The sequence below is a fragment of the Rhopilema esculentum genome, chromosome 11 (assembly GCF_057945365.1).
Source record: "Rhopilema esculentum isolate cy_ngs chromosome 11, ASM5794536v1, whole genome shotgun sequence".
Taxonomy (NCBI): Eukaryota; Metazoa; Cnidaria; class Scyphozoa; order Rhizostomeae; family Rhizostomatidae; genus Rhopilema; species Rhopilema esculentum.
In genome coordinates this window covers 5830196-5843156 of record NC_142825.1, presented here as the reverse complement: position 1 = coordinate 5843156, position 12961 = coordinate 5830196, and the positions used below count along the sequence as shown (strand labels likewise).

At 33.3% G+C, this 12961-nt stretch overlaps 2 protein-coding genes across 4 annotated transcripts in view; one reads left to right on the top strand and one right to left on the bottom strand.

Annotated features, from left to right (window-relative positions):
* The window catches only part of LOC135693959 (unhealthy ribosome biogenesis protein 2 homolog), a 61867-nt gene extending 53532 nt beyond the window's left edge, over positions 1-8335 (bottom strand). For all 3 annotated transcript variants that reach the window (XM_065212554.2, XM_065212555.2, XM_065212557.2), the window contains exons 1-8: positions 8179-8335; positions 4904-5060; positions 4016-4127; positions 3473-3592; positions 2740-2916; positions 1547-1686; positions 869-1087; positions 171-327 (exon numbers count right to left, since the gene is read on the bottom strand). In XM_065212554.2, the coding sequence (XP_065068626.2) occupies positions 171-327; positions 869-1087; positions 1547-1686; positions 2740-2916; positions 3473-3592; positions 4016-4127; positions 4904-5060; positions 8179-8218 (1122 nt within the window). In that variant the 5' untranslated portion in view covers positions 8219-8335. The remainder of the gene's footprint in view (positions 1-170; positions 328-868; positions 1088-1546; positions 1687-2739; positions 2917-3472; positions 3593-4015; positions 4128-4903; positions 5061-8178) is intronic.
* A 20-nt stretch (positions 8336-8355) lies between these two features.
* On the top strand, positions 8356-11623 carry LOC135693970 (NADH dehydrogenase [ubiquinone] 1 alpha subcomplex assembly factor 3). The gene is made up of 5 exons (XM_065212580.2): positions 8356-8699; positions 9032-9263; positions 10465-10531; positions 10986-11086; positions 11415-11623. Exons 1-5 carry the CDS (start codon positions 8410-8412, stop codon positions 11502-11504), a joined length of 780 nt encoding a protein of 259 aa, XP_065068652.2. The 5' UTR covers positions 8356-8409; the 3' UTR covers positions 11505-11623.
* The last annotated feature ends 1338 nt before the right edge of the window (positions 11624-12961 follow it).

Here is a 12961-nt window from a genome sequence, read left to right as displayed (position 1 = left end):
ATTGCTTGTGACCAAAATATCCACTTTAATTTTTAAATCTGATTAAATTCGATAAAAAACGCTTCAAGTAACGTGCTTCTTAAGTACTTGAAATGAGGTTAACGACTTTAGCAACCATAAACTAGTTGTGATAGGAAAAACATTTCAAATAACAAAAAATATGAATGTACCTTGAAAACGTTAAATTGGACCATGACATTCAGCAACTGATTAAGGCAATTTGCCATTGCTACACAACTTTTGATCTTGTCCAATTGTGGAAAAATAAGTGCACAAAATCGTTTGAATAAGGTGAATTCAAAATGCCTTGGAAGCGTGCTTGCATTCCTAGAATAGGATAAAATTTGACAAAACAAAATTACAGTGATACCTCCGGACAACGTACACCTCAAAAGAACGGATATCTACCTATGACAGTCATAAACTCAGAACCATCTAGTGTCTGCTAAATAAAGTTTTAATTAAGAACACTAACATACACAAAACATAAACTGACTCCACTTGTCCGTCTACACAAAATAAAATGATTCTTACACACACTTTCAAATGGTGTACGAACTCCCTTACAGCAAAGGGCTATTGAAAAAACTTTTGGTTATTTTCTTTTGTTCCCGTAAGGAAAAAACAATTGATTACACACCCTGGATCGAAATCACAAGTGTAAACTGTCTCGCTGAAAAAAAGCTTGCTATAATCATAGAAAACAGCTTCTAGTTCAAAGTTTCATCCAAAAACCTTCGGTATTCTGAGAAGGGAATCTATGATGGGCATACATTTTCAACATTGTAAAGATGGCAAAAGTGCAGAGGTTTACAGCAACGGTGGCGGCCTGATTCACGGACAGATAAAAAGGAATATCTAAAGCTACCTGTTGGCTTTGAGAAATGCTTCGTATTGTTCAGGTACAAAAGCAAGCATCGATTCTGAGACAAGTCTATCCTCGTCACTCTCGTTGCCTAGATTGACACATCTTGCCACACTTGAAAACAGACTGTCCAACAAGGCAAACTTTTGTGCAAAATGTTCATTTGTTGTCTCATCCACACCCCACAAATGCATGTGGCCTTTGATTGTCATCATGTTTTGGCTTCAAAATAGTGAGATATTTGCAAGCATGATACAAAAATTGATATTAAGAATTTTTGATGAGGATAATATTGAAAAATATTACGGCATTTATCTTCTTGCTGGAAAAAATTTAAACGAGAATACAATAAAATGAACGAGAAAGTGCTATTATAGAATGAGAAAAGGCAAAAAAGTTAGAAAAGATAAAAAAGACAAAAAGAATCCGTAATTTGATGTTGCAAAACTGAAACATAAAATGTACCAACATGAAAACAATTTTTGAGCAGAGCAAAAGCAAAAGATTTTGAATTTCAATTGAAGTATGCCATGACTTTCATTTACGTATGATTAGAGAAAAAAGTCAATGTTAATAAGCCTCTTAGATTTTAAGAACGTCTCTTTTTGATAAACTGATAGCAATTCAAACAGTTTGAATGCTGCAATTAAAGCTGCTTATACGCTGCTCAACTTTTCATACCTGTTCCATAAGGACTTCTCTAATAATTCCCTCGAGCTGGTACCGCTCCATGATGATTCGGTTCTTTTGACAAACTTTGAAAGCACATTTTTCCAGACAGCGATTTCTTGGATTAGTTTTTCATTAAAACTTACTGTTAACTGTTAAAAAGAAAGATATATTTCAGAAAAAAAACTTCTAGCTGGTCTTCCAATTTCATAACAATTTACTTGCTTCATCATAGTATAAAAAAAGCTTCAATTTTGACCATAATCTAGATTAAAGATCTAATTTTGACTTTTGATCAAACCACTGACATGATCCGAATCATTACACTACTGTTTTTCTATAGCCTGGAGTATTTTGCAACCATATTAGAATTAAAATAGTGGGAGAGAATGAATAAATACTGTGCTGCTATGATCAACTTAAAGACAACTGTATGTCCAACTTGAGGCAATTTCCATCAACTCTTTGGCAAGAAAAACACTCATGCTGTTGCCACAAAAAAGTCAGTATTATTTACTTAATCAAAGATTAATCAAACGATGTCTAGTCAAAAGCTTGAGACTAGTTTGAAAGTAAATAAACGTTTAACATTGTTTCAAAAAACGCTGTTTACCGCAATGGTCTGTCATAAAATACCTTATAGTTAGAGCTTTTGTACAGGCTTTGTTGTTGAGAAAAGAAAAGTTGCAACTCCAAGATTCAATTGCTTGATGACCATAATAAGCACCAAAGCTGGAGACCCAAACTAGAACCACTCTGGTCACTACACTAAACCAATTATATTTAATAGATGCCAAAATATATTTTGCGTTCAGTCTTTACATCCTCACTCAAGATACATCCTCACTTTTATATTAAGATTCAGGGAGTCGTTCTAGGAATATGAACTTTCAACTCAAGGTGATCTTTATGCAAAAAATCAATTTTGGTGATTATGTGTAATCTAGTTTTTCTTTGGTTACAAAATATAAATTGAACATCACAAAAAGGCTAAAATACTAAAACCCTTGAAATGCCTTCGCTATTTTTTGAAATCATGTTAATATTGTACAAAGCTTAATCAGGTATCGGGAAAATTTTTCCTCACCTTGCAAACAGTAATCAACTGACAACATGTCAAAGGAAGCAAGATAAACCTTAGCAAAATCTATTATTTTTAAAATGAGGTCATATAGGCTGAATGAATGTTATATGTTTAAAAATACCTTCTGTATGTTTGGTTGGTTTTTTAAAAGCTTCACAAAAAGTTTAAGCAAGACATCAACTAATGCAAAATAAGCTGCAATGAGGTCTTTTTCTTCTTCTAGTTCAGTTGCCTTCCTTTCACCAATGACATCATACAATTGATGTGAATACTTCAGCACACTTGCAAGGAAATTCATCTGGAGATTGATTAAAGGATATTTACTTTGTCAATTTCATTCTGATAATGGAATTATAAGAATTATAAGTAAAATATAGGCAGGCAAAATAGTACAAAATTCTTATTTTTCTGACATGTGGATGGTACACAACCACCATCTTAACCTTTTCAAAACATTCCTTACAAAGGGAGACTTTTTAGTTTTTTGGGCAAAACTTTGAAAATCTAACATGTGATGTAAGGCACAATATTAAAAACTGTTTATTTGATCTTTTTAAGTTGAAATTTGCTCATAAATACATCAAAGTAAACTTAAGACTGTTGGTTCAGTGACTTTGCCACTGTAATCCCAAGTCCTCTACTCTATTAAATAGATTGGTGAAAAAAGACGGTATTATGCAAGTTACAAAAAATTTCTTGCTTGCTTGCTACAAGTTTTTAATATTTGGCAAGTTGAAAAATTATTTGGAGAAAATCTTATCATTTAAAATGTTGAATGAAATTGTCTATGCCTCTGAAGAATTAACTGAGTGCTCAATACATAAAAATTTAAGGCTATGTAACACAAAACTTACAAACTTTTCAAATTTAGAAACAATTGGTTTATAGAACTCTTCAGTAGAAAACATTACTCTGCAACACTCTATGAAGGATGATAATTTGAGTCCTGGTTCTTGGAACTCCTTCACAACTACCTAAAACAGATACAAAATAAGTTAGGAAGAAAAAACGAGAGAAGCATGAGAAGAGAACATGACATTGGCAGATACAATCAAATTTAAATGGGTACATATAAAAACTCATAATTGCAAAATGCTAATGCTGATTATTTCAAAATAAAAAGAATGAAATAAGTTTAAAAACGTTTTGTTATATTGAAAAAACAATCTAGAAACTTTATTTATCATATACATGATCACATAGAGCTGAGAAATCATGATACAAATTTTGACACTACACAGGTACTTCATTAAATCTTTGATATACGTTTTTGAAACAAATGGTAATCTGATTTTAATAAACAAGTTGATCTGCAATTTGAAGAAAATCTAAAAGTTGCAAAAAGTTGACCAAAAGGCAATTTCAATAAGCATTGAACATGATTTCTTTATTCATACCTCAATAAAAGATATTCTCAAAGACAAGTGATTTGCTTTGTTTTTGCTTTTGATAGTCTGCAGTAGTTCTACAATTATTTGCCAAAGTTCCTGAAGCATTTCAGTGGGGTAGCTAAAATAGCAATCAAGAAATAAAGACTTAAGGTGGAACAATCACTCATAAAGATTGAATAGATTGAAAAATGTAATTATGCACTTTACTAAGCTCCTTACAATGTAATAATATTCATTCAGATTTCTATATTAGAGGGGCTGTAGGTAATGGAAAGTAGATTTGTGGTTTCCAGTATTTGGGTCTGTCAAGATATCTTGCTAGATAACTGTATCACATATGACATAATTTTACTTTAACTTGAAGATCTATTGATATGCACTGAGCATCATGTGAAACAAGATAACTGTGTCACCTTTAGGAGCTACCTGGCAAACTACTCTCACTCACACAATGCAAATTTTCTTCTTTCTTTAGATTAAGGGTTCAATAGGGTTCTACTACCAGATATCTTCTCTTGGGAGAAGTCGATGTAGTAGGTATAAAAAAATAACAAAAAATACTGAATACGGCTTCAAAGTGTAAGCTACTTTCTGAAATAAAAAACTTGATCATACAAATCCTATCCATTTGCAACTGCCAGACAAAGAGATAGCAAGGGGAAAAACTTACTCTGAAGCTGAGCAGAAAAGAATACCAATTTGTTTTTAAATTTAGAAAACATTAAAGTAACTTGAAAAGCAAAGGCTTATCCAATAGCTTGGCATGTTGGTGCCACAATTTCAAGGAAAATTGAGATATGGAAATGTTTTCAGAGTTACAACAATTTTAACAACTTTCTAATTTCTCATGACATTATCAAAAAACAAAAATGATTAAAAAAAATAGATTCATACCATTTATGTGCGCTGTTAAAAACAAGCTCTTGACAAGCCCAATCTAAAATGATTTGAAGTTTATTTGGAAATAGGCAGTCCCCTTGTAAAAGCCTGTGTGCCAGTCTTATCTTCTCTTTCCATGGTGTTTCTTGTGTTTTCAGTGACTTCAAGACGCCTTAAAATTTAAACAAACAAATATGGTTTAACCAGCCACAAATATGGTTTGACCATCTAAACAAAAAAACAGATCAAAACAAACAAATTAGACCACATGCTTTTTATCAGGCTTATTATTAAGATACCAGCGGTAATTATAAGCCTTGATGATATTTTTGCATCACCCTTCTGGAAAAATTTTTCAAATTCTTGCAGCTGTCCTAAAAAGAAATGCTGGTGCATTTAACAACAAGTCAATTTGCAGCGAAAATGTTATATTTCTGAACAAAAAAGGATGTTGTCCTTACACTTTGGAAATAATAGCAGATAATTTAGCATTAATTTCAATCTGGGATCTGCTAAAAGGGTGCAATGGGTACAAAAATTTAAATAAGTATAAAAAATTTAGGATTTTATACTGTCATGGAGCTCTATGTAGCACCTAGAAATTATAGTCCTCAGATAAACTTAAGCATACAGTTTCGACAAATTGTTTTGAACCTTTACAGAGGCTGATTTTGCCATACAAAGCATGACTATTACAAAGCATGCTTTACGTGGAGGTAGACTTTTAGAAACTTTGTGTGACAACCCAAAAATCTCATTTGAAAATAGCCTGCTTTTCTGAAACAATTAGCAGGAAAGCTCAGTTTGAAGTCTAAGGCTGTGTTCATGCAGCACAATCTTTTGAAAGTGCCTTCAGTTGCTTTCAGATAATTTGCAAAGAATCTATTTTCAAATACAAAGGTGCTAGGTAATGCAATTTTGATTGTTAGCTTGCTGCCAGGTTAGTGCAGGCAAGTAATCACTCACTGCAATCGATAAACAACCAGCTTTTAAGGGCTATTTGACAAGATGGGGTGATAGATCCACTGAATTCATCCTCTTTTAACATTATATCATCATTAATTTTCTGCTAACGAATGATTGTATACCCTATTCCTAATTCTTGTATTTCATATTTGGCATTTTTTCAACAAACATAAACGCACTTTAAACAAAAGAATTCCTATGAACAATGCCATTGCACAAGCTTTTTAATATCAGCAATGTGAACAGCCAAAAGTAGGAGCGAGCAAGCATAAACTGGCACTCTTCAACAAGCACCTAGTGTTAACACAGCCTTACGGTAATTTGTTATTGAATTATGGCCAAGCATTGAATTAGAGCATATAAGCTATTTTTCTATTTAAAAATTATATGAATGTCTTTTTCAATGTAATCCTGGAAAAAATTTAGTTGAACTCTCACATTTGCAAATTGACAATTTAAAATCATTATAAACTACTATGAGTTAATTTTTGCAATATCTTGCAGGGTTTTAAAGTAATTGCAAAGCATTACATAAGTATGGAAATGGCCTTACTATTATCAACATAACACCAGAGTAGATTAGCTTTTGGCAAATTTTGCCAAATAAATTGTCCCTTCTATATTTATTGTAGGGTCCCTTTGCGCTTGTTAAGTATAAATCAAATATGCACTGGATAAAAATCAAATTTTTCTGTTTATTTTGCCTAGATTTACAGGTTACCACTGACAAATCCTTCAGACCCTTCAGATATATATTTCCAGAGATCAGGTAATTGGCTCATACTAAGTCATTTGAACAGGCTGTGATACTGCTTAGTGCTCTTATATTGCATAAACTTCTGACTGTGCCCAAATTAAAAGAAAACAAGCAATTAAACACTGGCAAACACTTTTGAAACATCCTTGCAAACCAAAGTTTTTTCAGTGAAATTATTTTATCCTTCAACCTTGCACATGCAAGCATTAGCAATATTTGCAAGCTTCCAAACAAAGGAAAATTTACTGCATTGACAAAGTGCAATTTTTTGCCCAAAATTGCATTTATAATTTATCAAAGCTGTCCTAGTGTGGTAAAAGGCATCTGACAAATGAAAATTTATAGTCTTTGTTTTGAAAATTAATGAAAAAAACTTCCGAACCAAAACAACTGTTGTTGTGTTCCCAGTTAAGGCTAATTCAAGTGAAATTAACTAGCTATAATTCACTTCTCTCTGTGGCAAAACAAATAACTGTATGATTTTTTTAAAGATCTTTACACTCCTTTTTCTTATGAGAAACAAAGGTCGATGTTGAGCATTCCAGTATCTTAATGTTCTGGAAATTTCAATACTAATTGCTCTTAAAAGGTTCTAATTAAGATGTCATGAATGATTTTATGAAATGTTTGTGACCTTTTATATCACATTAAAGGATTTGCTTCCGTTCTGATGCTGTATTTAGATATGGGAAGTATCCCTTGTGTCTTAAGTTCTAGCCCAACAGGGCAATCATGTTCTTGGATTTTACAACATTTCGTTATTCTCAGTTCTATCATGATTTTACAATGTCTTAATTTTTTTGCTTTGAGTACTGAAGTTTCTTATTTTTTCTGACAGTCCAGTATTCGTTTCTTATAGCCAATTTCTTATAAAAAATGAGTGTATTCCCTGTGTATGATATGTTCCTTCTGTGCTGTATTAACAGCTAATGCGCATCCCTTTAAGAAATACTTATGAAAAGATGAGTATGGAAAACATCTACACAAAATCGCAACATGTACTTGCTTCGTCATTTCAGGTGAGTCATTGGTATATTGAGTTACTGAACACCAAATGTTTTTCAATTTTTTTAAAAAGCGTATACATATGATTTCGCGCCTTATCGCCCAAAACCTTAGCACAAATCTCCCAATTTTTTGGCAGTGATTTAAAGCGATGTAAATCACATAAGACGACCAAACCCGCTAACTGGAACAAAAATGGTTTTCGATAAACCGTAAAAGAACAATATTTGTTAATAACAGCTCCGGCCCACTATGGCTGACTATTTATATTGTTAGCATAATCACCATACAAGACTGGAAAGTTTGTTGCGTGCCTGCAATATATTGCCCGCGCACGCAACTTCGCACTATTGCATATTGGCCGCGCAAACATTTACCATTATTAACGCTAAAAACGCTAACAAATTTATGCTTTCAAGCACGCAGTCTCAAATTTTCAGAGTAAACTTGTCCGCGCAAGAGACAAAGTTTCCAGGCTGGTCACCATATTTCTGCTTGGCAAAGCTCCAGTCAGACAGGCTAAATAAAATACGAACAAGAAAATAAAATTCAATTTCCATACCAGCTAAGTCTAGCTTTGTTTTGAAACTCTTCTGTTTCATCTTTGAAAGCTATATGTCTACTCAGTCTTGCTTTCTAAATTACATGAGGAATGTCTTGTCAACGCCATGTGAGAAAAATAGGCCTATTTCAGCTTGTGTTGTTGTTGCTATGCCGAACTCTTTTTCAAACGGAGGTCTATACAGCATGCTCTGAATTTTATGTAAGTTTGAAGACAAGATCTCATCGAAGAATGGGGTGTAACTGTGCATCTGTAAATTATTTCCGAAAAGTATCAAATTTTGCTAGGCAATGTTGTTTTCATGCTACAAGAAGGCCTTTCATGCAACCACCAAACTTTAGGGCGCGTCAGGATATGCCCCAAAAAAGACACATTCGCATGTTTATTCACAGCAACTTTAAACCGAGGAAAGCATCGTCTTTTATGGATATCAAAATGCTTATTGACAATAATAATCTGCTACGAAAGTTAACTGGAATCTTTTCTAGACAGCTTGAAAACGGATCTACGCTAAATCGATGGTACGTTTGTTATATGATCACACGCATGTTGATTCGACGACGAGCTGAGCGTGTTGTTGCAATTTCTCAATTCTAGTTTTGTGATGATGTCAGTGTCCTACCATGGTTTTCAATCATAGTTGAATTATATTTGTACATAATTCAATGATTATTTTTGTACATTGAAAATGGTTTGCATAAGTGTGTTTAAAAGCAGACAGGTTCCCTTGTAGAGTAAATATTGTTCTGTCTCTTATTTTATTTACAAATGAAAAAGCTTGTGCATGGCTTACAGTGAATCTTTATCCATGATTAATTGATAGAATTTTAAAATGCGTTTTATTTTTTCTTAGCATTCATTCAACAAACCGTATTTTCAAAAATACAAATGACTCCATCAATGATCAAACTATGGAACCAAGAGAAGAAGATAAAACTCAGATAAAGATCATCAATGAACAGAAAAGTGATAGTAGTGAATTTGTACCATTTATTTCGAAATATAGCACTGTGGGATTCAACATTGGAAAAAACAAAATTGTGGGTTCTGTTGCTATTTTGCCAAAAGGAATTCTTTCTTGGAAGGTATGTAAAAAAACCCTTGCCCCAGAGAAAAACTTGATGAAAATAGGAGCTCCATTGATAGCCATACTTATTAAACAACTAATTTAATGTTAAGATTGTTGATTTGTCTGTTAGTCCATGACTCCAGTCCAAAGTAATTGCCTCGTGTAAAAAGTAATGACCTCAGTCTCATGTAGAGTGTCTCCTTATCCAAATTTTAAAGAGATTTCAAGATCTTTAATTGTGTCTTTAAGTAAATGTAATTCGTTGCTCTTAATTAAAACACTGGTTTGACCAAATCAAGTATCTAGGGAATCGTAAATGTTGCAGGCCAATTATTTAGGGTAGCAGGCACAATTTGCAAATTTTAATTCGGCATTTTTGCTATTGTCATGTTTGCTGTCATTAAGCCCTGGCCAAACACTCTCGACATTTCAATCGACAGTGCTAGACAAATGTTGAGCGATGTTTTGCTCTTTCAAAGAGTGGTGGCCAAATGCTCTAGACTTTCACTCAACTTTTCACTCGACTCTTCACAAACAAGGCTATTGCCTCAAGTGCATAATCCTTTTTGAAAAAGCTCACGATTTCTGTTTCTGATAAACATGAAGGTAAGTAAAAGGAAATGTAAAGCTATCGCTGGTCTAATTGTGACTATTCTCGAAGACAAGAAGAAGGCAAAAAGAGGAAAGACAAGGACTTTGCTAAAAGAAAGGTTGGGTAAAGGGTAAGTTCAAAATATTGCATATTGTGCATGCGTTGATTCGCAAGAGTTGAGCAGAATGTCGAGAGTCTGGCCAAATGCACTGGACAACCTTCAACAACACCTGAAACAATAAAAATGTTGAGTGTTTCCACTTGACAATTCTGAACTTGTTCAAATTTGTCTCGGCAATGCTTGACAAAGCTCAACAACACTCTTCAAGGTGGCCAAATGCTGTCAACATTTGATTTGAAGAAATGTCAAGCATTGTCGAGTAAAATGTCGAGAGCGTTTGGCCAGGGCTTTACCGCTACAGCACTTTAGGCTCCCAATCTCAAAAACATATGCAACAGTGCTCATGGTTTTGGAAACAGTAGATCTAGAAATTGAAAAAATTGTTCATCAAGAAGAGCATATTAGTTACTATTAAAATATTTTTAACATAAGTAAATTTTTAGCTTTATTTAGATTGTTGCAAATGTTGCATCAAATAATTGCCTTCTGATTTCCTACTGATAGGTCCTCTCTCATCATCAAATCACACCTGAAAGTCTATCACTCTTCACAATAATTCAGCCTAGAATTGGTAGGCCAGCTTCCTTTCTTTTAATAAACTTGTGACATTCTTTATTATGTTGGAAATGCCTAATTTGGGCTGTCTTTTCAATATCTATTTTTACAACACAGCTCAACCCAATGCTACAAAAAGTTTTGGTTGATACCTTTGCTCATTTTACATTTCTTCAAGGTAACTACATGTCCTGTAACTGAAATATTGGTGCTACAAGCAGTTTTCACTTGAATAAAAACTACATGCTCTTATTGCTAGGAAAGGAAACATATTTCTGTTTCTGAAAACATGGTTTCAGGTTTCAGGCTTACAAATTTCACATGGAAAAGACATTTTCTTGCTTTTTTACCTACTGTCAGGCAATTTCAATGACCAATTATTGACTTTGCTGACCAAATGATGAAAACTGAGGGTGTTGCATGCTATATTAATGTCTCACATGATTTCATTTTTCTCCATTTCACTTCAGAAATACTAGTTCTTGGGGTTGGTGACAAAGTTGTACAGCTGCCAAATGAAATCTGGAAGTTTGCAAAGGAGAATGATATTGCTCTAGAAGTACTTGACACTGTAAGTTGCATATTAATGTACTACACTACATGTACATCTTCTAAATGGAAAACTTTTTATTCAAATTTATATGGTTTATGCATTCATACGAAATACTTTTTGTCATCACAACCACCGTCCTTACTAACTTTGTTGTAGTCATAATCAGCATGATTGTTATCATAATTGACACTTTGTCAAGATTTTCATTGTCAGCATTATTATTATCTGATTCATGCCAATAAGAGTGATGAAATGTAGATTTGATTTCAAAATGCTTCTATTTTAAGTAGAAAATTTTAAATTTGGAACTTATTTTAACAAGCCATCCCAATGTTTATTTTTTTAGCCAAATGCTTGTGCAACATTCAATTTCTTGACAGAGGAAGGAAGAAGGACTGCAGCTGCCCTTATTCCACCCCAAAATTTAAAGCCCTGACTTCCTTAATTTCTGTTATATTTTAATATATTTTTATGTTTTTACGTATTTGATTGTCAATGTTGAGTCACAATGTATATCCTCTCCAATTTCCATGAGTGATATTCTCACAATTTTAAGAGTGCTCGATGCTTGCTTTTGCTTTGTCGAAACTCCTTCTATAATCTATCTATACGTGCTTGATGATATAAATGTACAAACACATAGTTGCTCAGCTGCTATTCAGAGTTGTGTTACAAACAACAGCACAATACATTGATACACCTTTGCTGGCATTACTCCTGGATGCAGAGGAGAAGGGGAACCCAGTTGTATGGAGAATACTGACCAAAAGCCCCAAAATTCTACCTGGTGAGGTCTTGGATTTGAAAGCACAGCATGCATATTTATGTCAGTGCTTGAAAAAAGATTTTTCTTCCTGGCAGCAAAAGAAAAAATTCAAGATTTCCTGTAAAGCTTTGACAAAGTTTCCAGCCACTGAAAGTGATATTTTTAAGTTGCTTGATTTGTTTAAACATTTGTCCGAAAAATAGACTGTCATACAGAAAAAGAACTAATTGTTGGTCTTTGATTTTTTATCTCAGCTATTCAAAGAGCAATCATTTTGTTTATACTGTATTAGATGATCAAGGAGAACGTGAATAAAGCACAATGCTCATAGTTTGTTTTCAAGGTTAGTGTTAATCTGAAAATCTCTAATAACTTTGATTTAATTTCATATTAGTACTAGCAAGCTAGATACTATCAAAGTATTGATGTATCCTATATCTTGCTCCGGGTCCCATGTTTGCTGCTTATTTTTATCATAAAAGTAGTAATTCATACAACACGTAAGAAAACTTTTTATTCTTCAATGGTTGTAATAAAAGTTTAAAAAAAAATAATGCCAGTACAAAAAATGTTGATAATAATGGACACATCCACACAGGCATTTCCACCTTCAATATAACTGAAGTAAAAAGATTGGCTGTCTTTAATTGTTTCACTGAAAGTGGCTAATGCTGTAGAATGGCTGATGTAAAAAGTGAAATGAAATTTGTTTTGGCTTCCTAGAATTAAATTAGTCGCTGAAATTTATCTCCGAATTGCCGGAAATTTGGTAAAACAGACGCTGATAATACCAGATGATTGTATTTTGAAAGCTAATCTTAGTTTTTTGTTAGTAGTGCAGAACAAAAATTATATGGTGTGTATATCGCAAGAAAACAGCGTTCCTTAGAAAGAGAGCAACGTGAATTCCATGTCTCTATTGAAATCAAGCAATGGAGATTTCACGTTAAAAATTTCTTGGCAAACAGCAACAATTTCCTTCAATGAATTTGTGCTAAAAATTTGAATTTGTGCTAAAACCACTGCCGGACCTTTTGCAAGCCCTGATTCATGCGCATATATATGAAGATGCAAGTATAAAACTATAGTATGTCTGTTCTAACACATGCCCCAGTTATTTGGAAACA

Excerpts from the sequence above, each read along its gene's own strand:
- LOC135693970 (XM_065212580.2), top strand. The coding sequence starts at position 8,410 with ATGGGGTGTAACTGTGCATCTGTAAATTATTTCCGAAAAGTATCAAAT. Across the intron at positions 9,264-10,464 it reads AAGGAATTCTTTCTTGGAAG|GTCCTCTCTCATCATCAAAT; the intron begins GTATGTAAAAAA and ends TCCTACTGATAG. Across the intron at positions 11,087-11,414 it reads CTCTAGAAGTACTTGACACT|CCAAATGCTTGTGCAACATT; the intron begins GTAAGTTGCATA and ends TTATTTTTTTAG.